Here is a 27,744-nt window from a genome sequence, read left to right as displayed (position 1 = left end):
GCATATGATGTCTGATGATTTGTACTGTAAATTTTATATTATTAGGGGATGGGATACATTTGGTTTAAGATTGAGGATCAGAAAAAATATTGAAAGTTGCCCAAGTGTAAAAAAACCTCCACAACTAGTTAAGGATCAAGGGGTCTGAACTTTTGTTTCTCAAACCTCAGCTCCATTCAACCCTTAAGAGCCCTAACTTGCTTGCTAATCTTCCTACCCTCTAGCAACACTACCTTACTTCTTGATTTATTCAAGCAGAAAGAGAAATGTTGAAGTCACAGCAAGTGGGTGGGCAGCAATGGTGGTGGTGATTGGTTGTTATGAGTCTTCCCACAAGTGAATGTAGTAGATGTTGGAATGCCTAGTTACTATAATCTCTTGGATGCCTCTCATAGACACTTGCATTGGGCCATTGTTGGAACATGCAACAGTGGACCTGAATATTCCTCATCTTCTAGACCCAAGTGCCTATTCTGAATCAATCCATAACAATCTTGTTCTTGCTTTCAGTCATCATTCTCAAAGTTTCCTTCTGCTTGCCTTAAACTGAACTGCCTCTCCATTTCTACTAAGCAGTACATAAAGATGAAAGCAGGGAATACCTGAATTATTGAGGCAAGCACTTACCTAATTATCTAAAACCAAGTTTGGAAACTTCTTAAAGGATGTCCACTTTATATGGCGGGGGGAGATGAGGAAGATAATTTCCCTCCAGATTTCTCAGAGAACTAGGGAAGCATATTCATGATTGACGTTTCAAAAATTAAAAAAGAGTTTGACCTTCAGATGTGTAATATCTTGTCCCTTATCAATAATTGCTTCTAGGCAGTTTCTATCATTGATTTCCATCACATACGAATTAATAAACTAAAATTGAAGGGGAAAGCCCGTAAGGGTTAACGTCTTCTCTTAAAAAGAGAGAGAGACAATTAGAAGGCTAATCCTCTTTTTTAGGGGAGATGTACCCATAAATAAAAAGGGCACATTCATAGACTATATGCAGGGTGCCCTTATGCCATCCAGCATAAGAACAGAAATACACTTCCATTAGGGTAGCTGAGCACTCCATGTCCACAGTGTGTGAGAGAAGGGAGGAAATTTCAAAGCACAGCTGCACTTCAGCACACCAGCAGACACTACAGGCTTCAGGAGGCTTCTTTCCATGTTATGTCAAACAGATGACTCTGGGTCATGATTTCCAAAACCATTGGGAGACCTTCACTAAATATTACTAGCCAAATTGTTATCAGTACGGTGGGATGTGTATGTGTGGAGTGTTGAATGTGTGTGTATGTATTTGTGTGTGTCCTTTACATTGCAAGATCCTTTCACATTATAATTGTATTGTTCAAGTGGTTGAGCAAGGCAATATAAAGACAAGAGGAGCCCTGCTGGACCAGACAAAGGCAAGGTCCTTTTGCATTATAATATTATTTTTCAAACAGTTGTGCAAGGTGATATAAACACAAGAAGAACCCAGATAGACTTGACAAAGGGCATGTCTAGTTCAGCATCCTGTTTCCCTTAGGGGCCAACCAGATGTCTATGGGAAGCTCCCAAGTGGGACATGAGCACACCACATCACCTTTCTTGCTTCTCAGCAGAAGGTATTCAGAGGTGTGCTACCCCTGACCCTGGAGAGAGGGTTCATTGTGAAGATCAGTGAAGCTGTAGTCCAGGGATGGGGAACCTGTAGCCTTCCATAGGTTGCTGGACAGCAGAGCCAATAATCCCTTAACACTGATGGGAGCTGGGGGACCAACAACATTTGACAGTGCACAGCTTCCCTGACATATAGAAATATCATGTTACAATTCATGAGTTTTGTCAAATAATTTTCAAACCACAAACACTAGGAAATGGTTTTAGAATTGGAAACAGAGATTATTTGGAAGCTAAGCTCTGCACTAAATTCCTCATTCTGAATTACACCTCCACCTGTCTCAAATTGTGGCTGAATTGTACTTCTGCTAACAGATCCATCAATCCATCCATCTACCTACCGGTTGCTGTGAGGAAAGCATTGTTTGAGACTTCAGGATTTCATTTACTCTACTAAAGGACAAAACAGACAATGTGTTTAATGAATCAGATTTGCAAATCTGCAACGATAGGCATTTTTGCACCTCCTTTCAGGATATCTACTAGTGAGGGCTGGTCTACCCAGTGACAGGGACAGCAGGTAGATTTGGAACCCCATTCCTCTGAACTGAAACACTTCACTTCTGGGAGAAATATGTGACAGCCATTCACTCATCACCTGAGTGATACACTCAGGCACATTATTGGGTACAGCTTAAAACTTTCCCTTCCACTTGTTGACCACAGCCATTGAGAATTAACCCTGCTCCTGTATGCATTGCCCACATCCTTGTTTATATTTAATGTTCACATAAGATGTGGCATAATGTTGGAAATTGGTTCTTCTCTAATGCAATTGGTAAAGTTTGACCCACCACTGTAAAATACTTTCATTTTCTCCAACAGCACAGCTTTGACCTGAAGTATTGACAATTCAGGGAGGGGTGGGATTTTTAAATTGCACTGGTTAGTGAACTGCACAGATTTGTCAACAGGTTTAAAGGCCAAGAAGAGTATGAGTTTATGGCCATGCAGCTGTTGCACTAGTTTGTTTGGAACTGTGCCCCATTCTATAAATAAAAGAGAATCTGGTTTGCTGGCAAGAGAATGAGCACAGTAAAACTCTTATTGAGACCACTTGTAACCTGTTCCAAGTATTCTGTTCCAGAAAATATTCTCCTTGCAGCACGAGTTTGGAATAATTTCTCTGAACTTGGGGTTGCATTTCTCCCACTTGGTCCAGTACAACCTGCCCATGATCCACCCTGCTGCTGAGAAAGCCCCATTCAATTCTATGGGGCAGCACATCAGCTAAGGTTGTAGACGGGACTGTGCTTTGGCTCCCTTGTGGTGCCGCACAGCTTGGTAGTTAATGGCTGCAAGAGAGAGAGGGCTGTGAACACCTGCGTGACAGCCCCTTGGTTCCTCCCAGTTGCTGGTGATAAGAGGCAGTTGCTAGTGGTCAGACAGGAGGAGGAGAAAGAAGAGAGCTTTTTGGGAGGATGCATCAGAATCCACCAGGTAAAAATAAATAAATGAGGAAGCAGAGCACACCTCTTCAGTCCTTCAGCTCCTGATGTGGCCAGGCTTTTCCTTTCCAGCTGGCAATGGAAGTTGGAAGACTGAGTGAGAGAGAGGCACAGCCAATGTATGAAATGTTATTTCTTTCTCAGTTGAACTAAGGGAATTCCTGGCACCCAATCCATCTTGATTTCTGAGACAACCCATCATCCACAGTTGATGGGAACAATGATGTTGGTGTGAAAGAGTGGGGGCATGACTTATATGCTGTTAATCTTTACATTCATGCATTTAAAGTGGGAAAGAAGTAGGAGCCTCCAAGGCTAATTGTGGATAAAATGGTGAAATAATTTCTTAAACAAATCAGCGATTACACACACTTAAATATGTACATGTGCACGCTCACTATCCCTGGTGAATTACAACTGGGGACACAGAAAGAAATATTTAAAAATCTCTTTTGATTGCTTCTGCTGCTGAGTTTTACCCCTTCTCCCCCTCCCATCTGCAAATAATTCCTTTGGTGCTTTTGACCTGCTATACCTTGGTAAGTTCTCCAACTCTCAGTTTGACAGGTGACCTCGCACCCTTTAGCTGTGAATAAATAGGAGTATTGCAGAAGTTCTGCAAGATAAGAAGCAACTCTGATAGCTTATTCCTGCTTGGGTCAATAAAGTTTGGATTTGTTGACCTCAGCTGCTCTCTCTTACTGACGGGTTATCTGTCATGCAACCCAGTTAATGCAAACTTTGTAAAGGAAAAGTAATAAAAATAAAATAAAATAAAATACATCCAGCTACTCACAGCTTGCTTCAATTGCAGCACCTGTTGGGCATTGCCCAAATGTATACAAAACAGGAAGTGTTCATCTTTGAGCCATGTTATTCTTCAACAAAATAAAAAATGAAAATGAAAAAAGATAAAATTAATCCATTTTAATTGAATATAGTTATTTCCCAGTGGTAATCAATAGTAACTTTCTGATGACCCTAAGTCACTTACATTTTCAAAATGCAGATTTTGAATCCGGTTATTGGTTTAAAAGAGGCTTCCTCAACCTTGGCCCTCCAGATGTTTTGAGACTACAATTCCCATCATCCCTGACCACTGGTCCTGCTAGCTAAGGATCATGAGAGTTGTAGGCCAAAAAACATCAGGAGGGCCGAGGTTGAGGAAGCCTGGTTTAAAATAAAGCCCAGATAAGCCATAGGTTGATTTGTTTGCTTTTTAATAAAGAAATCTTCTTAACCAAATTTAACAATTTAATGTTAACAAAAATAATGAAATTATTTTGAGTACTATTTATTAGTTCAGAGGTACAACTATGCAAGGGACGCAGGTGGCGCTGTGGGTTAAACCACAGATCCTAGGACTTGCTGATCGGAAGGTCGGAGGTTCCAATCCCCGTGACGGGGTGAGCTCCCATTGCTCAGTCCTTGCTCCTGCCAACCTAGCTGTTCAAAAGCACATCAAGTGCAAGTAGATAAATAGGTACCGCTCCGGCGGGAAGGTAAATGGCGTTTCCGTGCACTGCTGTGGTTCTCCAGGAGCGGCTTAGTCATGCTGGCCACATGACCCGGAAGCTGCATGCCGGCTCCTTCAACCAATAAAGCGAGATGAGCGCCGCAACCCCAGAGTCGGTCACGACTGGACCTAAGGGGTCCCTTTACCTTTACCTTTACAAATATGCAAGTACGGGGTTTACAGTGCCCTCTAAGGTTTGGGAGCGGTGGATAGGTGTCTAACAGACCCAGATGCTTTTCTCTTCCAACACAAAATGTCCTGCAAATCGGAAAGAATATAGTTATAGCTATAGATAGGAAGCTGCCTTATAGCAAGTCAGACCCTTGATTCACCTGGCTCAATATTGTCTGCACTGACTAACAGTGGCTCTCCATGGCTGCAATCAAGGGTTGCTGGGAATTGAAGGGGGAAACCTTCTGCATACCAAACAGATGCCCTCTCACTGAACTATTGCCCTTCCCCTTGCAGAAGTGTAGCAACAAATTCAGAGGTGCAGATTCCCTTCATGATAGTCACAGCCACACACCCTTCTAAGATTATACAACACCCTACAACTGTACAGCAATAAGAATTAGGGCTGTCCTGCAACAATTAATACAGATCTCCATGTGCTGTCTGTCAGTTTTTCTGCTATTTACTGTGCACGTTCATGGGCAAATGATTTGGAGTGCTCCAGTATGTTAATTTGAAGTGACTTCAGTTGTGTTTTCTGTGAAGTTCCATTGCATGTAACAGATCTTGCACACCGTTCTCTTGAAAATGTAGTCCAGGCACCCCCAAACTCAGCCCTCCAGATGTTTTGGGACTACAATTCCCATCATCCCTGGCCACTGGTCCTGTTAGCTAGGGATGATGGGAGTTGTAGTCCCAAAACATCTGGAGGGGTGGGTTTGGGGGTGCCTGATGTAGTCCCTTGTATTTTCAGTGCATAACTTCGGAGCATACAGTGGCTAAAAAACACACACACCCCTTTTCATGCTGATTGGGCACTGGAGACAGGGTCTCTGCTGCAGAAGCAGTAATGGGTCTTTAGCCCCCTCCCCATGACCCTAGACCACTACACTACTGTCCCCATGACAATATATATCAGGGGAGGGGACTTAAATATCACACCATGACAGCCAGGGCAATCCATTACAGTATTCTAAAGGTTCTCCCTGCTGAGGAAGGCAGGGCTAACACCCTTCGCAGCAGGGAAAGGGAGTTCTTTGAACATACAGCTAGTTGTATTTGCAAAATGCTTTGCTCTCCATCCTTTGCCTCATGTAATGCCGGGGGGGGGGACCTAAGAATGTAACATTTGCTAATGGTCATTCCAGGAAGCATGCGGGCAACAGCAATGTCAAAGAGTGGCCTACAATATTTTTCTTATTCCCCCCTCCGCTTTTCATTTAACAGGGCAGTCTTGCACAGGTTTACTCAGACGTAATTCTGATTCACTTCAATGGTGCTCAATCCCTGGTACATGGATATAGCATTGCAATCTTGGTGCTTTTTATCCGGTGTTTTATATCTTGGTAAACTACCTCCAGCAATTGTCATTGGTGTGCACATTTTACAAAGAGCATTGAGCTTTTTTCATATTTCAGGCATGAGTGTTCAGAAAGACAGGGAATAAGGTTTCTAGGCTTTAGGGTGTAATTCACCAAGAACATTCATATAATCATGCATCTTCCCATTTATTTCATCTGTGATCTTCCTAGCAGGCTATGTTTGTAATGATACTTTCTGGTTATTTATATATATACATATATATTAAAGAAAATCAGAATAGGGATAAGATTTTGTCATTGCAGAAACTTGTGCAATTTGATGTTTGATCTAATGAACCCAATTGTTTGATGCCAAAAAGAAGCTGGTTTTTTGCAACCTGGTCCCTAAATAGGAAGAAATCCAGCTTGATTGTGTGGTTGTTTGCCTCCATCTGCTGGTCATTTTTGATATTGTAACCTACACAAACTGCAGGTTGCCAAAATTTTGCCTAGACCAAAGAGAATAATGAGGACATTATGAGGGTCTCTCAGCCGCTGCTAGTGTTTCCAAGGGCAGATAGACTAATTGGAGAACCAGCTTGGGCATGACTGTACAGCATCTCTGCACCATAGTCTCATCAAGTTCTGTACCCTGCTGATGTTAAGACTCATAGGCTGGCTACTAGTCCTCTGCTGAAATTTGCCCTCAAATGCCTTTTAAAACAACAACAACAACAACAACACACAAAAAGAACAAAAACCATATTCCCCTTTGGAAGAGGCTTCCATCTTCCTGAGAATTTCTTTATAATTTTTCTGGTTGCAGGATTTTGAGCTCGCTGTATCGTTGTCTGTTCGTTGTTTCTTTCCAGTCAACATTTACCCAGCAGTCTGCAGGCTCCCCTGACTGCCTCCACTTCCTGAATGGCGTGGGGAGCCTCCTCCCCATGTGTCCCACTAGGCATTGCCTGAAGTGTGGACAGCTGGGAAGGCTGCAGAGTGCAGACCGCAGAAGAGATGATTTGCAGGATGAAAGAAAAATGACACCTTTGTCCCCTCTGCTCTTTAATAATGTTCAAATGCATTCTGTCCCACTCCACATCATTCACTGATGAAGAATGCTTAGGGAGAGGGAAATGCAGTATACTTGTTGTTGTTCCAAAACTGTTGTTATTTGTTTATTTATTGCATTTTTAACCCACTCTTTCTTCCAGTGAACAACAATGGGGCATCTATGGTTCTTCCCCTCGTCATTTAATTCCCACAGCAGCCCTGCAAGGTACATTAGACTGAGAGGCAGTGACTGGCCCAAGGTCACCCGGTGGGCTTTAGGGCTGAGTGGGGATTTGAACCTAGGTCTCCCAGGCCTTAGTCTCAACACTCTGGCCATTATACAGCACTGGCTGTAAACAACATGTGCAGGCCTGTGTAAAACTAGTGACTGCCAACAACCCTTGGCGTTCATGCAGAGAGATGTGGGGCCAATAGTGGGTCCTAGAAACCTTGTAAGGCCCACCAGAGCTGACACCATCATCACTGCCCCTCTTTAAAAAAACACAACACCAAACTTTTTCTCTCTGAAGAGAAGCACCCACCGTCTTTATGAGAGCCAGTGTGGCGTAGTGGTTAAGAGCAGTAGACTCATAATCTGGTGAACCGGGTTCACGTCCCTGCTCATCCACATGCAGCTGCTGGGTGACCTTGGGCTAGTCACACTTCTTTGAAGTCTCTCACCCTCACTCACCTCACAGGGTGTTTGTTGTGGGGGAGGAAGGGAAAGGAGAATGTTAGTTGCTTTGAGACTCCTTAGGGTAGTGATAAAGTGGGATATCAAATCCAAACTCCTCTTCTTCTACTACTACTTCCCAAGATTACCTCTGACCCCCAGTGGAGCCCAGGAGCTTCCTAGATCAATTAAGATGGTAACAGCTGCAGCTGCTTCACTCAGCAGGTTTCTCCTTAATCCCACTTCCCATCCCTGCCTGGCCTGGTAAGCTTGCAAGGTGTTGGGGAAGTGACAGTGAAGATGGTTGGTGGCACTCAGCAGACATGAACCAGGTAAACTGACTGCAGCAACCACAACTATCTTGGGTGGTGGTAAGACCAAGGTTTTACAGCTGGACCCCACCCCAAGACATTTTGCCTCTTGGGGCAAAATATAAGAGGCCACTTTCCTTCCCATTCCAGCTGCAAATGTCAGTTGAGTTTTATTTCAACCTTGGCAACAGAGCTGCATACTTCACTGCATCTGAGAGCAGCAGGCTAGCTTGGACAGTTTAGGACAGGACATTTAGCCCAGATGGCTCAGTTGGTTAGAGCATTGTGCTGATAACACCAAGGTAGCAGGTTTGATCCCCATATGGGACAGCTGCGTATTCCTGCATTGCAGGGAGTTGGACTAGATGATCCTCATGGTCCCTTCCAACTCTACAATTCTATGTGGCACACACAGCTCTGTTCTCTAACATTTCTCCATTGCTCCCTGCCCTCACAACAGCTGCTGTTGGATTGCATCACTGTGTGTGAAACTACATGCTTCTAAGGGAGGGTCTTGCCACTCCCATAGCCTGGAGAAAGGGGCCACTGGGTTGCCATGGGGCTCAGAAGCTGGAGAAACTCTGTCACCAACCCACCAAGTGAACTGGTCTACAGCAGCTGCCATGGGAGATGAATCCAATATAGAACACATTAAGCCAGAAGTAACCCTCAAAAAGACTCACTGTTTTGGCATTTTGTAGGATGGTGGGGATTTGTTACCTGCAGAAAAGTGTGTGAGACCCAACCAAGAGTCTCAATAAAGTTGGAGTGGCAGCAGTCTTGCTGGGGTCTAAGTTTGGGCTTATCCCTCTCCAGTGGATCGTTGGGTATTGGACATGTCTCTTCCCCCATGTGGGGAGAGGCATGCTTTCCCCATGTGCAGATAATGTTTGCACATCTCCCCATAGTAGATAATATGTGAAAGTCTTCCTATGAAGGGTGGCTATGTGCTCTTAGACCATCCCTATAGTGTTGACAAACGCAGTTGTTTTCCGTCAGGCACCTGCAAAGTTGGCCTTGTGTATTGTTTGGGAGAAGAATAGCAACGAATGTTCAGTAAATTAACTGTGACATGAGCATATTGAATTAGCTTAGAAAGATGGCAGGTGTTTCTCATAAAGCAGATGGCTTTCTTTTTGTCTGGTGGTACAGTTGGCAGAGGGGAATAGAATATTGCTGTTCATTGATGTGCTGCCCATCCTTTCCCCTTACATTAAGGGATCCCACCACTTTCATTTTTAAAGGAGATCATAGATAATGGCTGCATTTTGTGAGCTAACAGAAACTTTTCTAACTCTGTAATGACCATGGCTTAGGGCAGGGATGGGGAACCTGGTGTTTGACTACAGCTCCTATCATCCCTGACAGTTGGCGATGCTGGCTGGGGCTCATGGGTGATGGAGCCCCATAACACCTGCCGGGCCACAGGTTCCCCCATTTACAGGGTCTAATTAACTCATAGAGCTCTGCATCCCCATAAGCCCTCATCCTCCAGTTTTGAACAAATTAATACCCCTTAGAGGAGGAGGTTTGAATTTTTTTGCTTCTTTTTTGAACTGACAGTGGTTTATTTTGCCTCTGATGGTGATGGTTTAGCATAACCTTGGTTTAGTGAAACAAGCCCGGGTTGTAAACTATTTGTTTATTTAAGTCAGAGTGAGGAACCTGCTCTGCACAGTCCAATGGTCACATTTCTTAGTGGGGCCTACAGCTTTCTGAGGCCCACAGCCAGTTTTGAGTGGGGGAAAGGGTGTGATTCTTGGTACAGTAGGCTACAATCCAGCCACACAAAAAAGTGGGTGGCTTCTACATACATGAAAGCAAGAGCCATTATCAAAGTCAAAGTACACATTTGAGCCAATTCTATTCCCACCAGGGACAAAATAAAAATAGGGCAGGCTATGGATCAGTGCCAGTTAAGGTTGCAGCCTAGGGAGGAGGCACAGCCTATGCAGACTCTCGAGGGCCAGATACTAAGGCATGGAGGGCCACATTTTCCAACTCCACTTTAAACCATAGTTTAGCTAAACCACAGTTTTATGTTGGGTTGGACGTAATGAGTGAAAACTTAAAATAGAAGCAAAGGCTTCCCATATATTTCTTGACCCTTTGCTGGAAGGCTCACAAGGCTGGGGTAGGGTCCTTCATGTTTAATGCTATATCTGAATGTGCCTTTCTTTTGAGGGATGTTCATTCCTGTTGGCATGGTTCATTCCTGTTCAGGCATGGTTAACGAGACAATAATGTGTGCTTAGTCCTCAGACTTCCCCATATTGATCAAGGGACTTATTTTTCAAGTTTGTTTTAATGTGAGTTCAATCTCTGCTCAGTCAGGGCAATCAGCAATATGTGAGGTCTTCTACTTTGGTTCAAGTGAGCAAGTCCCCTTCATACCCTCCCCAATCCACATGGGATAAGTTCAAAGCCCACAGCAGGTCAAGCAATTATGGTAATGCTTGCATGATCAGATAGAGCAAGAAACACACTGACATTATTCTGATGTAACACTAAACTGTGGTTTGGCCTTTCTTGTTCTGTTGGGTTAAGCTTGGTTACTGCATCCTGCACATCTCATTACAGTCAAGTTCACTTGAGGTCATTTCAAATGAATATGTGAAAGTCTGATATTTTTGTATCTATAAAATATTTAATATGATAAGTTAATGTGGTTGGAGGGGGGGTGAGAGAAAGTGGAGAAAGGGAGAACTCTGAACTTCAGATTAAACCATAATTTTATTTTTAGGTTTTCAGGCATTGTTGTTTCGGAGAGAGAGCTCCCCCCACCCTTACTAGCTGTTTCTTAACTTTTTCAGGATACTAAAGTGGAGTGCAGCTCTTGTGTAGAAACGGAGGACAGAAAAGTAAGTCCTTCCTTTTGATATATTGTCCTTTCTCTGGTATATATTTTTGTCACAGCTTACTGGTTATAGATAGCAATTCTAATACGGACATCATTATGTGCATTGGATATAATTCAAAGGGACATTTCACACTACAATGTGATTATGGAGAGAAAGAGAGAGGTTTTCCATTGTGTTTTGAACCTTGCTTCTTTTGAAATGCTTATGACATAAAGTCACTGCATTGAAAGCAAACATAATGCTCACAATCTATCTACCATGGTTAGGAGACTACCATGGTTAGTCTCTCAGATCTTCCCTTCTTCCCATTACCCTTTCCACATGTGGATTTCCCTGCTCTCTTCCATTTTCAGAGCTAACTATAGTGCAATGTTGCATACACATTGATGATAATGTTAACCATGATTGGTTTCAAACCTGCTTCTGACTTTGCTTGTGAACTCCAGCAGGCCTTGAGTGGGGTGGGTGGGGGTACAGTGCTGCCGAGGTGAAATCTGGAAAATGAAAGGGAGGTGGAGAGATGGTGTGAAGGGAAACAGGGTGAGTGTGCCACAGGAGTGAAAAAGAGTGAGTGTGCTCACCTGTGGGTCCCTTCTATCTGCTAACCTTGGTTAGAAACCCTGGACCACTACATTTGAGCTGCCCCAGCTCCACATCTGAAGGTATCATCAACCAATTGGCCTCTGGTGGGTCTTACTTAGTGGTCACTAGTGGTAATTATGAAAACAGCAGCATTACTCCGAATGGATAAGTGGAGGGTGACAGCATTAATATTTCCAGCAGTGACCTGCAGTAACCTTGATGTAACAACACCGCAAGGTATTCTGAAGAATTTAAATGGAGCTCTTCAGTTCTGATTCTGAATGCTGGCTACTGGAGTGGTGGTGGGAAGGGAAGCATAGACTGGTATAATTGTAGAGTCGGAAGGAACCCCAGAAAAATAGTAATGGTGAAACTAGAGCAGGCATCAGGGGTAGTCTTCCCCAACTCCCTGTTCCTGCGCTGCTGCCCAAGGAAGTGATGCAGTAAACACAAATCACGAACTGCACCAGTATGTTACAATAGGCATATGTTTAAATATATGTGAAAAAACATTTCTAAAACATTATTTGATTTCCGTGACTGATCCTTGAGTATCAAATTTGTGCTTTGAAAGTAGCAAAACTGTTGTCACTAAAAGTAGCTTCCATGCATCACCACCTAAACTTTAATTTTTACACACACACACACACACACACACACACATATGTATGTATGTTGTTGTTCCAATATTTAAATTGCTTCAGGGTGTTTCTTGCTTTGCATAACAGTTGGGCTTATACTTAGTAGTATTCGAAGCTGCTGAACATCTAAAATATATCCAATGGATTTGAATGAGATACCACCTTGGCACGCTTCAAACTCATATTGCTCATCTGAAACGTTTGTAGCAGAAAGAATAAGGCTTTGAGTGGCACCGTAAGGAAAGGATATGAAGAAAGCACTTTCTGTTTTAATGATTTCCTAACTTTGTCAATTAAGTCCCCATAACAGCAATATATTTTGAGCAATTTAAAAAGCCCCGCATCCCTGCTTGGTGTTGAATGACTCTTTGAGGTGGGATGGGTGTATGGGAGTTAAAAGGGGAAAGTCTTTCTCATTTTCAGAGCAGAAAGAATGTCAACCAGACGATGCCCTGTGGGTTAAGGCCTCAATTTGAGATGAACTGGCTGGTTTCCAGTGGGAGAGGGAGGCAGAGTCTGGGAGTGGACCAGAGAGGGTACCCTATCCCTCTGGTTTTCTCCTTGATCATAAATGTGAGGCTCTACAGGCAGCTTTAGAGAAAATGAATAGCTACATGTCCCACCCCCACCCCCTAATCATTTAGCAATTACTCAGTTGTGGTAACTGAAGATAATGCATGCAGATAGAGTGCAAATGTCTGAATTTAACTAAAATTGGCCTTCATCTGAGAGTCCAGGGCTAGATCTACACTGACTTGTTTAAGGTTGTTAGAACAATATTAGATACATTGTTCTAAAATGTCACAGGACATACTTATAAAATAAAGTGCTTCTTACCTCTGTTTTCTCCGTCAAAACACTGTTTCCCTATGGCTGGTTCCTGTTTGCTCTGCAGCCCCCTCTGGTGTCACATTCTAATAACACACTATAAACGTTAAAAGCAGAACATTATGTGTCCATATGGTTATCAAAACCCATTCCTTAATATTAAAACCCATGAGTGCAGATCCACCCCAGGTTGAAAATACCAAAAGCAAACACTACGATTGGACCCAGAAAGTTATGTGTGTTTGTGTGAGGAAAAAGTGGCCTTATTTTCAATGCTAATAACTTTGGTCTTCAGCCAGAGAGTTTTTTCCCCCAGGGTTTTGCAGCACTAAAAGAAGAAAAACCTGCTGTGGAGAATGTAGTCATATTTGAAAACAATTAGGCTTTTAAAAATACCACATCCAATTCTTTTGGGGTGATGCGGGGCAGGGGAGCAGAAGAGGATATGATTATTCTGCAGGCTGCCTCTCACAAACCTTTTCTAAAATGTGTAGAAATTCTCTGCCCTTCCTAACAAGAATGTATTTGATGGTATCTCAAACTCACTACCCCTCTTTCTCTCAAGTCAACGGAGTAAGGTAAGATAATTCAGCTTTTTGGGGGGAGGGATTTTTTGCTGAAAATATGAAGAGAGTTGAGGAACATTAGTAAGCAGAAGGAGATTGCTTTCAAATGAAAACCACCAAAATGGTTTTCTGAGCTGGATTCAATAGGCACAATTTATTTCTTGTGAAACTGTCACCTGCCATTCTAAAGCCCAGCCATATGTGTGATAAACAAGCAATGGAGCTTGTGGACAAGGGGGTACTTTTGCAGCTAAAGTGACATAAGATTCTAGGGGTGACAAGTTAAATAAGCAGCCTTATATTACGGCACTGGCGCACGCACACAAACAGGCTCGGTTTACGTTTAGAGGGTTCACAGTGTGCCAAAGTATTCTACTGACTCTTTTCCAAAATTGTTTCTGAAATTGCTTTTGATACTTTCAGCTGTATGCTTGATTGAAATTTCGATTAGGTTTTGTTGTGCTTTATGGGAGCAAAGGTGCCCCAGAGTTCACACAGATTAAAGGCCTCAAAATCATGGGGCATAATCCAGTTGGGACTCAGCACTTCTTAAATCCGCTTAATTTCAGTGGGAGAGATGTAGACCTCTAGTCACCTCCCAGACCTGCAATTCCCAGAGTTCCCTGGGAAGAGAGATTGATTGTTAAACCGCTCTGGGAATTGTAGCTCTGGGTGGGGGAAACAGAGGGGTCTCCTAACAAATCTCAGCAACCTTTAGCAAACTACAGTTCCTGGCTCCCCACCCCAGACCCCATTCATACAATCTCCCTGAGAATGACAACACATCCTTATAATATCATTCCTTTTCTCTGGGTAATTGCAGCCACATTTTCAATGTGAGTGCACATGTTAGCTGCTCAATGTGATTAGTACATGCTTTTAAAAGTTTTTAAAAGATGCAAGCCCCTAGATCACCTCATTGTAGAATCTAGGGCAAATTAGGACTGTGAAGGAGACCCACGTCCAATCTGCACATTCATCCAGGATGTGGAGATCATGCTTTGAAAATCGAACCCTCCAAATTCCTCCCCCATCCCTCGTCTGAGGATTGCTTTGCTTCCCTGCCCTTTGATTAGGCCCACTTCTCCTTTGTCAAGTCAACCTCGCTGGCATCTGCATTGACATTCTCGGCAGCGTTCCCTGGAGGCAACCACGCGGCTGACCGCTAACGAGCAGCCGAGTGGCATTAGCTTTGTAGTTCAAGGTCATTCGCAGCACTGCACTCCATTTGCCTGTTTCTCCAGAACAGGGGGAGGGTTGGTTTGCCAAGGGAATCCTTTTGAGGTGCATCTTGACAGATAAAATCACCACTTTTTACATGCAAGAGCCACCTTGGGGCCTGCAAGATCAAAAGGCTTTATGCTTTGCGCTGGAGCTGATAATGTGATAGGTCAGCAAAGTTGGAGAATCGCCCCCCCCCTCTTTTGTTCTGTAATGTTTTATAACTCTGCATGATCTTCTTGGGGATACAATGTGCGCCGTTAAACTTGTGGCTCCTTTGCCTACGGATAAGGATTTTTTTAATAACACCTTCTGTGAAAAGGTCTTGCAGCACTTTCCAGAGATTAATTAAAAACACCTGCAAAAGAAGAGACAAATGCCATCTCTATAAAAGCCAAGATACCAATGGACAAACGAAAGCACACAAAGGACAGAATGGGGTGACCAAGGGCATGCAGCCTTGCAAATGACAGGTATCGAGTGACACATAGACACAGCACCTGGGTCCAGCTTCTATCCCCCACAAAAAAAATCTCAAACATAGGCTTTGAGGAAATGACTTCCACACCATTTTTCTAGGCCTTCTACTAACTCAGATGCTAGTGGATGGGTTTATGAGAATGAAATGCCTTCCTAGCAGCGGCAGATTACTTTGTAGATCCATCATCAGGTTTCATAATGGGTTGGGGAGTCTGAGGGCCGCAAACTTCTGAGAGGCACTTGTCAGTGGTGGGTGGGACCAAGGACTAAAGTGGGTGGAGCAACAGATGTGATTATTTGTTTATTTTTTTGCCAATGTACAATAGACTAGCTTCTACACACACACTCAGAAATGCACACCTTTGTCTCCCATTCAGACAAGCACCATCAGTGTTCAAGGAGGTGAGGATATTATTTGGGAAACTAACTAATGAGTGATGGGTAGGAACAATTTGAATAATGAGGAAAATCCTGAAGAGAGTTGGGATGAAGATGTCTTTCTCAGTCAGGAGAAGCAGGTTGTGATGATGACGATAATGTTGATGATTAGATTTATATACCACCCTTTGTCACAAGATCTCAGGGTGGTTCACAAGATACAACATAAAAACACAAACCAGTAAAACAATAACCCCCTTTCCCACAAACACATTTAAAAGAATGTAGAATATTAACCAGACAAAGGTTGAACAAGAGTGTTTTTGCCTGGCACCTAAAGGTGTGTAATGAATGTTCGAGGTGAGCCTCGCTGGGGAGAGGTTTCCACCAATGGAGAGCCACTACAGTTCTTTTGTTGCCACCCTCCAGATCTCACATGGAGGAGGCACATGGAAGAAGGGCCTCAGATGATAAATGCAGAGTCTGAGTTGGTTTATATTGGGAGAGGCAGTCCTAGAGATATTGTGGTCCTGAGCCACCACTTTGAATTGTACATGGAAGCTAATTGGCAACCAGGTCAATTGGGCCAGGATTGCTGTAATATGCTCAAACCATCTTGCCCCACTGAGTAACCTAGCCACCACATTCTGCACCAGCTTCAGAGGCAGCCCTATGTATAATCTGCTGCAGTAATCCAGCCTAGAGGTTACCAGAGCATAGACAGCAGAAGTTAGTCTACCATTGAACCACAACCATCAAATTCCACCCTTCTTTCTGCACTGAAATAAGTACAGGGATGTTATAGCCACAAGTTTCTCCTTCACTACCCACCCTTTTCCCTTGATTCCCAACCTCACTGCATTTCTCAGGCTTCTTTGGGAAATGTATGATTTCTCATGGGTGTTTTCGGAAGTATGGCCGGGCTGGGAAGTTGTGGAGAACTGTGGCAAAACCGTGCACTGTTTTGAAATTGAAATTTGAAATTTAGAACAAAACAAAAAAACCCAAATCCATGTTAAATTCTTAATATATCAGTCAAAAAGACTAGGTGATCAGAACTAAAAAATAAATAAATCATGGATATATTCTAATGAAGATAACTTAGGAAGCATTCCTACGTCTCTGCAAAAGCTTGTATATCTGATCTATTAATCTATAATAGATGTGAATGACTAAGAATCAGGGGTTTTTTACAGTGAAATGTGATGCTGTAACTATCTAAGAACTAGGAATGTTTTAAGCTTCCTGACAAAGTTTTATCTGCATATGTAATAAACTGCATGAATGCACTCAAGGGGGGGGCACTTGACTTCCCCCTTTCTTTGTCTTCCTCTCTCTTAGGGGTGGGAGCATAGCTAGCCCGTTTTATTGTCTTCCAGATTGATGGGCGATAGGAAGTCTTCATGCTTTTATATATAAGGCATGTGCCGTGCAGATATGATTTATGTTATCTCAGCAGTTTTTGCTCAGTTTCACTGGAATGTTCTTCTTGTTGATCAAGGTCAGAAGACCCTGTGATTGTGCCATTTATCTCAGCTGCTTGAGTTCTGAAATATTGAGCCTTGATTCAATATTGTAAGAATAGATTGGGGTGGGGGAATCTGTGGTTTCATGACAGTGGTTTAGCAGGAGGCTGGCATAAGTGTATGTGGGGAGAGGGAGGTGGGGGACGGTCATAAACAGCACAGTCGTGGAACGTTTGTTTTGCATGCAGAAGGTCTCAGGTTCAATCTCCAATGATATCTCCAGGCAGGACTGGGGAAAAGGCTACTGCCTGAAACCCTGGACAATACCGAGCTAGATGGATTAAGGGTCTAACTCATTATAAAAAGCTTCCAGTTGTACATACGTACCCCATGTCCTGTGGAAGGGCCACAGCTCAGTCATAGAGCAGCTGCCTTGCATGAAATAGATCCCAGGTTCATTCCTTGGCATTACCAGTTAGGGCTGGGGAAAGCCTCCTATCTTAAAGCCTGAAAAGCTTTAAGATAGTGTAGACAGTGCTGAACTAGGTGGATCAGTGGTCTGACACAGTACAAGGCAGCTTCCTAGGCTTCTCTATATAAGAGAGAGACTGTTTATCTGTTGAGGCTGTGTACATGTAATGCATATTCCAATAGTTTCCCTAGAATTTGGTGAATGCTGACATTTGAATCTTGATAGTTGGAGTGAGTTTTGTGAACACAGGCTATTTTTGATGACTGACAGCTTACTAGGCCAGAGGCTTTCAACCTTTTTGAGTCCATGGATCCCTTGACCAACCACATTATTTCTGTGGGTCCCCTGTGGGATATAGGGGAATCCTCACTTACGTAGGAGTTCCATTCCAGGCCACCGCACACATCACTGGAATACGCAAAAGTGGGGATTCCCCGGTTCCGCCCCTGCCCTGTTTTGGTGCCATTTTCAGCATGCGTGTAAGCGGGAACATGCATGACAATTGCCTGCTAGTGGGGATTCCCTTGTATGTGGTAAAAAACTTGTGGTGTTGTGTCACTTAGTGATTTTGCCTATCTTTTTTTTTTTTTTTTTTTGGTTTAAAATTTAAGCAGTATAGGTTTGAAAAGACTTTTTTTTTTAATTACAAGTCATTCATGGCCCTGCTCAGTGTTGTTTTTGTAAGGCGGCACCCAACAAAATAAAACTGAAACAGGAATCCTTAACAGCCTCAGCTGGCAGTGATTTAGCGGGGGAATGGAAATGAAAGGCACTCTGCACACACTCCAAGACATCTTTTCCCTTCTGTTATGATGCCAAGAATGGGCAGCAGGAGGCAGGTCTTAACTCCCTTATAAACAAGCATTAGGTTGCAGCTTGAATGCTCGGTTGACTGAGCACTTGGAAACAAGGGTTAATCACTGTGCATTTCCATTGTATATCTAAGTCTTCCTTATTGTGTTGTGTTGCCATAGTAGGAAGTGGGGAAAAGGCAGGAATTAGTAATGTTACCTTCTAACAGACAATGTTCACAGGCAACATTTCAGAAGAACAGATGAACATAAGAATCTATGTGATTAACTTTTGAACCTCCAGCTTCAAATCCAGCTGAGTGTAAGAAGAACCTGTCTTCTGAGTCTAGCCAAAGGCCCACCTATTCTAGCATCCTGTTCTTACAATGGCCAACCAGATTGCTATGGGAGATTCCACAAGCAGGACCTGAGCAGAACCACATTCTCCCCACTAGTATGCAGAGGGATACTGTCTCTGCGTAGGCAGAAGATAGCCACCATGGCTAGATATCATAGAGAAGTCAGTGTCTCTACCACTATCCATGACATGTTTCAGTCTACTTGAAGAATTTGGTCTATCTAGCACATGATTGTGTATACCAGCCATTCCTACCTGATGTCCTCCAGCTGTTTTTGACTACAACTCCCATTAGCTCCGGTATCATAAAGTGAGTGGTGCTGTCTGGGTCTCATGGGAATTGTAGTCTGAAATAGTTTGAGGGCAGCAAGTTTTGGAAAGGTTGGTCGACACTAGCTGCTAGCAGTTTTCCAGGGGATTTCAGACAGTTGCCAGGATAGATAAAGTAACCGCAACAAATGCTCTTGAAATGCATTACACCCTGGGATGAAGAAAAGAAGACGGTGTTGTAGTTAAAGGTCACAACTTTCTTAATTGGCATCTGAAACATTTGTTGAGAGTACTTCTGGGAGCACGTGCTGGACATGTTAACAAAGCCTGGGCTGATCTGGAAGAGAGCACCAACATTGCTTAGCTTAGTTTTCAGTGAATTAAGCCTTTCAGAGCATTCCATGCTCAAAGCTCTATGACTTCCAGCTTGGAAACAGCATAAGAGCAGCTGATGAAAAGGAAAGCTGAAATATTTAACCACATTAAAAACAAACAAACAGTGTTTCGTTAATCACAGCAACATAGATATTGTTTTAGTGATTATCCAAATCCTTAAAAAAAGGATCTAGAGCAAGCTTGCATGAAGTGCTGTTTGATGCCTCTATAAGTGTGTGTGTGTTTGTAAAATGTGTGTGTATTTTCACACATCATTTCGCAAAATGCTAGTAAATGTAGTTCACAGTTTATTATATATGAATGAAGTAGAAAATGTACCTACATCAAAAGATGAAGTATGTGTTGCGGGGGGGAGTAACCTAAATTATGGGCACTTTATCAAAAACATCAGGGTACTGAAATTAAATAAAAATTAAGTAGCATGCCTGCAAGCAGAGTAATGACCCATCTGTTCATTACAGCCTTAGTTTCCATCAAAGACACAATCTCATTAAAAGCATATCTTTGATTATAGAATGAGTTCCAACTGCATAAAAGTTGTATTACTTTATTCTAAGTTATTTGAATTGTGGTGGGCTTTTACTTTCTTTTTGCAAGGGTGTTGGGGTCAGTTAGCTTATCTTCAAGAGCAATGATAAGTTGTGTAAATTTTGGAGCTGGGATGCAAGGGTGGTTAAGGAGGAAATTTGTCAAGGTTTGTATTTTTTTTAAAAAGTGGAAGGAAGTTCCTATGTTGACAGGTGCTTCTATACTAAATAGAAGAGATTATTTTGCCACACTACACAGTGATTCCCGGCCTCAGTAATTTGGGAAAATAATTAACTTTAGAAACTTTTTTTTAAAAAATAACAACAGAAAAGAGTCCCCCTCTCCCTCCCTCCACTTTCAAAAGCCTTTTCTCTTCAGGTTTACTTTCTTTCTCTCGTCTAATGAATATGGCTAGAAACCAATACCATCTCATGTGTTCTTTGCATCAGAGGAAACCTTCTTACATTTAAAAATCTCCAAGGTGCCCTTTGAACAAGCAACTTTTTTTTAAAAAAGCTGAAATTACTCTTTGGTAAGCCAAACGTTTTCAGGGGAATGTTAGATCTTCATGAGCCAAAGACAGCAGTCCAGAAGGTGTGAGATAGAAAAGTAAACACTTTTAATAGCTTGTTCCTGTAGTAGTAGTAATAATAATAATAATAAAAACAAAAACTAAGGGGGGAGTAGTCTTGGATTTATTTATTTATTTATATTTCATAAAATGTATTCTTTAAAAAAAAAAAACCACACACCTCAAAGTAGTTGATGAAAAGATGAAACAAGAGAATCCAGAACAAAATTACCACCCTACATTAAAACGTTCAGAAGTTAAAATACTAAAACAGATAAAAATAACCTCAACTTTCCAAGCATCTGGATAGGTAAAGGTAAAGGTACCCCTGCCCGTACGGGCCAGTCTTGACAGACTCTAGGGTTGTGCGCCCATCTCACTCAAGAGGCCGGGGGCCAGCGCTGTCCGGAGACACTTCCGGGTCACGTGGCCAGCGTGACATCGCTGCTCTGGCGAGCCAGAGCCGCACACGGAAACGCCGTTTACCTTCCCGCTAGTAAGCGGTTCCTATTTATCTACTTGCACCCGAGAGTGCTTTCGAACTGCTAGGTTGGCAGGCGCTGGGACAGAACGACGGGAGCGCACCCCGCCGCGGGGATTCGAACTGCCAACCTTTCGATCGGCAAGCCCTAGGCGCTGAGGCTTTTACCCACAGCGCCACCCGCATCCCCGGGACAAGCATCTGGATAGGCTTGTCTAGACAAGGATGTTTTTTGGCAGGCACCAGGAAGAGTACAGTGAAGGTACCTGCTTGTTCTCAATAGGCAGGGAGTTCCAAAGTATAGTCGCCGCCACACAAAACAACCGAGTTCTTACAAACGTGGAATGGGTTTTATTATTACTACCTGTAGTAGTGCCCATTCTGCCCATCAAAGTGGTTGAGGGGGCACAGGTGGGGTAAGGGGATCTCGTAGGTAAATTGGGGGTTGCAAGTTGTTAAGGGCTTTGTATACCCATAAGTAAAGGTAAAGGGACCCCTGACCATTAGGTCCAGCTGCGGACGACTCTGGGGTTGTGGTGCTCATCTCACTTTATTGGCTGAGGGACTGGCGTACAGCTTCCGGGTGGCCAGCAGGACTAAGCCGCTTCTGGCGAACCAGAGCAGCGCATGGAAACACCGTTTACCTTCCCGCTGGAGTGGTACCTATTTATCTACTTGCACTTTTGATGTGCTTTCAAACTGCTAGGTTGGCAGGAGCAGGGACCGAGCAACGGTAGCTCACCCCATTGAGGGGATTCGAACTGCCGACCTTCTGATCGGCAAGCCCTAGGCTCTGTGGTTTAACCCACAGCGCCACCTGCGTCCCTTATATACCCATAGTAACACCTTGAACCTGGCCTGGCAGCAAATAGGCAACCAGTGAAGATCTCTGGAGCCACAGCCTATAGTCAGGAATGATGACGACTCGAGTCCTCAAGGCCCAAAAGTCAACCTGTCTGCTTTCTCTGAGGTAAAGGTTTGTAGCTCAGTGGTGGGGTATCTGCTCTGCATGCAGCAGGTCTTGGGTTCAATGTCTGGCTTCTCCAGTTATCTTACTTCATAGAGAGATATTACTGTGAAGTAAGCAGTGTATATTCCCCAATTTCATTTTTAAACTTAAAATGAACAACACCTCTTTGAGGCTGCAGTCCTATACACACTTGCATGAAGGTAGCCCCTACTGCAGTCAGTTGGAATTACTTCATGATAAACATGCATGAGATTGGATCCCTCTTTGTTGTCCTTCAATCGGCATGTGGTGGTTTTTTGTGTGGTTTTTTGTTCCTGCAGGCTTTGGGGAATGGACTACTTTTAAGGAAAGGGATTTTAGTGGTGCTGTGCTGTTTTTACTATCTGTGTTTTGATTTGTTTTTGCATTGTTTTAATTCCGTTACAGTTTAGTGACTTGTTAACACTTACCTTTTAAATGTTTTTAGCTGTTGTTTTTTTAAAATCTGTGTTTGTTTTAATTTTTGTGAGCTTCTGTGAGTTCCATTTTGGGGGGAAAGGTGGAATAGTAATAGTAGTAATAATTCATGCCAATATTAGAGACAATGTTTTTTACAAATGTATGAAGATCAAAGACCTCCCCCTTTATTGTCCCTTGATTCCCCCCTCCCTTTCTGCCCTGGTTGACAGAGCCAGTATCTGAATATGACCTGTTAAAGGCTGATTTATTGATTATGCCACTTGGTCATTCATCCCCCTTCAGAGGGATTGCTAGAGAATGGATGGAGTTAGCTTTGTGTGAAATTTAAATTGTGTGTGTTGATCATGCATTTATCTTATTTAAATTTGCACTGCAAGGCTGTGCTTGTATTTCAGATTTAAATGGTGTTTTGTTTTGTTTTTAGAATTTAGATATGGGAAGTTGTACATTTTAAAATTATTTTAGACTTGTCTATTTTTATTTACTAAACTCTTTCAACTTGCAATTATTTTAATGATTCCATAATTCATATTAATTATATAATGGTTGACAGTATAATTTTTTATTTGGAAGTAAGGCTTGTTGAGGTCAGCTGGATTTACTCCCAGGTAAGTGTGGATAGGATTGCAACCTAACATTATCTGGCTTTGCAAAGGCTATAATTGAGCAATTAATGTCATTCCTTGTGCTTTTTATTGTGCTTAAATATCCAGAAGATGGCAGTAGAGGACAAAGAATCTGTACTCAGCTGCTTGACTAAATAATTAATTAACAGAAGTAAGAAGGAACTTTAAATGTGAAATCCTGTCCAGAAGTTGTAGGATAAGTTTAAAACATTAGTGCAAGCATCTACATCTTGCCCATTCGCTTATGGACAATACCTGGTGGTGGTGGTGGTGATGATGATTTTAAAAGCCAAAAATCTCACAAAATAGTATTTTGTAATATTTAGGGACCTTATTCCCCCTTGTACCCTGGGGTTTTACTGTATACTTGTGTTATCACCCAAAGCAAAAAGTGCATGTGGTGGCATCTTTCATTTTATTGGACATAGCAGATTCTGTCCCTCTGCTCCTTGACACGTGGGTGGATGGGTGGGTGTGTTTGTACACACAACACACACAGAGAGAGAAAGAGAGAGAGGGAGTTGTTCCCAGTGGCAGAGCTTCATGCTCTGGCACCAGGGAGCGGAGAGCAGGCGTGGGTGGGGCTGGCATGGGCCCTGGAGGCGGGGTACGAGTCCTGGGGGCGTGGAACACAGCCTGTGTGGGTGTGGTGCACAGCACGGGCGGGGGGGGGGGGCAGGCAGCCATGATGGCACCCTGCGAGGATCGTACTGCCGGGGGTGGTCCGCTCCCCCTGCACTCCTCTTCCTCCGCTAGTGGTTTTTGCCACTAATTTCTGCCCAATGTTGCAATTCTGTACACATAGCCATAAACCTCATTGGGCTCAACTGGGTCTAAGTTCAGAGTAACCATACCTAAGATGAGGTTCTTTGTTTAATAATGATAATAACTTAATTAGTCAAACAGATAAATGAATAAATGTGTGACTCTTTTCACTTTTGACCTTCTTCCGGCATGACATTTCACAGATGAAAGTTATTTTGCTTGTCACTTTTATTTCTTTATTTTTCTTGTTCTTTCTTTTCCTTTTTAACAGACAGAGCAAGATGCACTCTTAGGACCCACTTTATATCTCCCCTGAAATATTAATGATTGTGTAAAAACCATGCTATTACATAACCAGACATTTCTGAAGTGCTTAAAAGGCAAAGAAAAATTTGCTCACCGACATGACTACTCTCAAGCATGTATAATATACTGCCACAACATTACACATACAACCGTGAAAAAATAATTCAGGTTGCTGTTTCCTAGTGCTTAGCAATGTTGTCTGTCTGTCTTTCTATGCACCTCCTCCCCCCTTTCTCTTCTAGGGGAGGCTTCCCAGAAACCTGGATTTAACGTAGCATTTCCTGTTCTAGCTTTTTGATCCAATATGACTCCCACAATTTAAAAAAAAATGTATTTAGTTTTATTGGGGTACAGATGAAACAATTTGCAGTTGGTTAACTCAGTCTTTCCAGCCAAACCTATTTTATTACGTTGAACCAAAAGATGAGCCCTTTTGGAGCATCAAAAGCCCTCAGACAATCACAATTGCATGGGGTGGGGAGCAGTGGCAGACCTACATTTTGGGGGCCCTAAAGCTTGAACTATTATGGGGGCCCCTTCACAACCAAAAGCAAGGTCTGGGCAAACACTGCTATCTTCTTCAGTGGGGCTGTTCCATGACAGATCACCACACCTTTAAATCTTTGCTACTGACTCTCAAACCTCAGGATTGTGGAAATATACACAATAACAAAACAATCAGTTTGAGTCATATGTCTCCAATTGTGTCTACTAGACCCCCTCTTTTTCAGCAATGCAGATCAAAGTCGCTTCTGGGGGCCCTCCAGGATTTAGGGACCCAGAAGCTTAAGCTTCATTAGTTTCATAGTAAATCCATCGCTGGTGGGGATGGAGACTGGACCCAACATGCTGACCCCATTCTCTCAATGATGTCCCTGCACTCTGACCCAGTGCTGAAGGTCTAAGGTGTGGTTTCAGATGCTTGAGGATGGTGGTGACTTGGAGATTCAGAATGTGGAAAAAACGGTTGGCAGGAAAAGTTTAAGCAACTGCTTCTTACTCTGAATTTCCCCGATAGAAGGAGCAAGCTGATGAAGAAAATAGCAATGTGTGTATAGAAGGGGGTGGGGGGTGAGGACAGAAGGATGTTGCAGTGGTTCAAACTCCGAAGAACATAAGAAGAAACTGATATATCAGGCCAATGACCTATCTAGTCCAGCATCCTGTTTTCACACTGGCCAAACAGATGCCCATGAGAAGCCCACAAGCACAAGAACACTCTCCCCTCCTGAGGTTTCCAGTAGGTAGTATTCAGAAGCATTGCTGCCTCTTGACTGTGGAGGCAGAACAACAGCCATCATGGTTGGTAGCCATCAAGACCCTCTCCTCCATTAATTTGTCTAATCCTATTCTAAAAACACCTAGGTTTTCTTCCTCATATCCCTCCTTCAAAAGTGATGCCTTGCTCCAGGTACACTGATTTTGCAAGGTGACAATGAGAGTCAGAGTCCCCTCCGTGGTGGCTCCCGTCTTGTAGAATCCTTTCCCTAGACCAGATCCACCAGGCCACACAACATTTTGTTCCTTTTAGCATATGGTTAAAACATGGATGTCCAAGAAGGCATTTGGCTGAATGTTTTCCTGACAGGAAGTTTTAATAGAGTTTCCTTTATGGCCCCCTTTTGTTGACTTTATGGCTGGTTTATGATACACTGCTCATGATTTGATGGTTTTTATATGATTCAATTGTGTTTTGTGTACTACCCTGAGTTCACTTAGTGAAAAAAGCTGGGGTATAAGTTTTAATACCTATGGTGCTATGGGTAGTAGTAACCATAGTTATCATTGGTAGTGGTATTAAATAGTAAAGGATCCTTGCAGGATCCGTAAACCATTCTAAAATGTTATAGCACAATCACATGGTGGCAATCAGATATGAACGGTCGATAGGCCTGTGGGTGGGTAGTTAATTATTTATTAAGAAAGCGTTTTCCTGACTACCATGTAGTTTCAGAGATCTGCTATGTTTTGATTTGTGCGAATGAGCAGATTTCTATTATTATCCTGAAATGATCTTTTAACAACTAGTTAACCTCAAGTTCGGCTTGAGCAATAGTAAACCAATAATCCTCTCTGATGGGCTTCCTTGAAAACTGGGAGGAGTAAGGAAATCAATTTATCTTCTTATCATCATGACCAATTTATTTGGGAGAATGAGAATACTTTCGGCTGACACAGATTAATTACACAGATTGTATCGGTTGTCTTCATTAGGACCCCATAAGAGTCAGGAGGAAATGTAACAAGCCGGTTTACTCTCCCCTTCAAGTCACGTGTAGGGTTGTTATTGATTCACATGTTCATATTTCAAATGTCAGGGCTTAACCTAAACTCCTCCACAATGCAGGAGACAAAACTGCTAGGCTTGCTATATTGAAAGGTCCGGTCAACACAAGTTGCCTTGTGTTCCAAAATATTGTTATATCGTGGATTAATTTCCCCCCACTGTATCTTCTAGTTTTGGATTAATCAGGAGGGAAAGTAAAATAGGTTTGACAAAAATCACAAATGCAGAATTTCCTGTCCAATATATGTTTTGGTGTGTGTTTTTCTGTCATACCTCTGGGTGTGGTCTTAGCCTTCTTCATCTTGAAGATAGTAGAGATATAGAGGTAGGCTACTGGGCAGTGTGAATTTCTGAATAAAAAGCCCTTCCTGTGGTTTGAGGAATGCATACCACTTTGTAATCCTCTGCCTGGCTACAGGCATTTATTTTGAGTTTGAAAAACTCAGAAATGAGGGTGTTTGGGCACTAGGTTTTATTCATCTCAGATCCAGCTAAGATCAGATCGCCAGCATAGATAATTCCATGCTGACCTAAAGCTGATATATAATTAGGCAATTGCCTTCACCACCTCACATTGATGATGATGATGATAATGATAACAATGATAATGATAACTACAACAATAATAATAATAAAATAAAAAATAAAAAAAGAATTTATGACTTGTATCCTGCCCATCCGACTGGGCTGCCACAGCCACTCTGGATGGCTTCCAACAGTTTATTTAAAAAACACAACAAAACATCAGACATTAAAAACTTCCTGATATATGTCTGCCTTCAGACACTATGGAAAGTTGTATAATTGTTTATTTATTCGACATCTGACAGCAGCGTGGCTACCACTACTGATAAGGCCCTCTGCCTGGTTGCCTGTAAATTCACTTCTTGCAGTGAGGGCCTTCAGAAATTGACCTCAGTGTCTGGGCTGAACGATGGGGTGGAGATGCTCCTTCAGGAATACAGGGCTGAAGCCATTAAGGGCTTTAAAAGTAAACACAAACACTTTGAATTCTGCTCAGAAATGCACTGAGAGCCAATGTAAATCTTTTAGGCGTTATATGGTCCTAGCTGCTACCCCCAGTCACCTGCCTCGGAGCTGCATTCTGGATTATTTGTGGTTTCTGAGTCACCTTCAAACGGAGCCCCATTGTAGTAGTCCAAACAGGAGATAACCAGAGCATGTACCACTCTGGTGAGACAGTGTGCAGACAGGTAGGTCTCAGCCGGTGTACCCGATGGAGCTGGTAATTTTGGACCCTCAGCTGTCCATGGTGGCACAGGTCCATTCTGTGTCCAGAGTGGCT

The 27,744-nt window shown here is 42.8% G+C and overlaps 1 protein-coding gene across 32 annotated transcripts in view; it reads left to right on the top strand.

Moving 5' to 3' along the window:
- RBFOX1 (RNA binding fox-1 homolog 1) overlaps positions 1–27,744 on the top strand; it is a 1,465,188-nt gene that overhangs the window by 748,789 nt on the left and 688,655 nt on the right. For 23 of the 32 annotated variants that reach the window (XM_083414161.1, XM_083414137.1, XM_083414127.1 and 20 more), the window contains one exon: positions 10,949–10,996. The exons of the other annotated variants lie outside the window; for them this stretch is intronic. In XM_083414161.1, coding sequence (XP_083270287.1) covers positions 10,949–10,996 — 48 coding nt within the window. Of the gene's footprint in view, positions 1–10,948; positions 10,997–27,744 lie in introns of those variants that run through there. 32 annotated transcript variants of the gene reach the window in all.

Source organism: Podarcis tiliguerta, assembly GCF_965153285.1.
Source record: "Podarcis tiliguerta genome assembly, chromosome: 14".
NCBI classification, from domain to species: Eukaryota; Metazoa; Chordata; class Lepidosauria; order Squamata; family Lacertidae; genus Podarcis; species Podarcis tiliguerta.
This window is presented reverse-complemented; position numbering and strand designations above follow the sequence as displayed.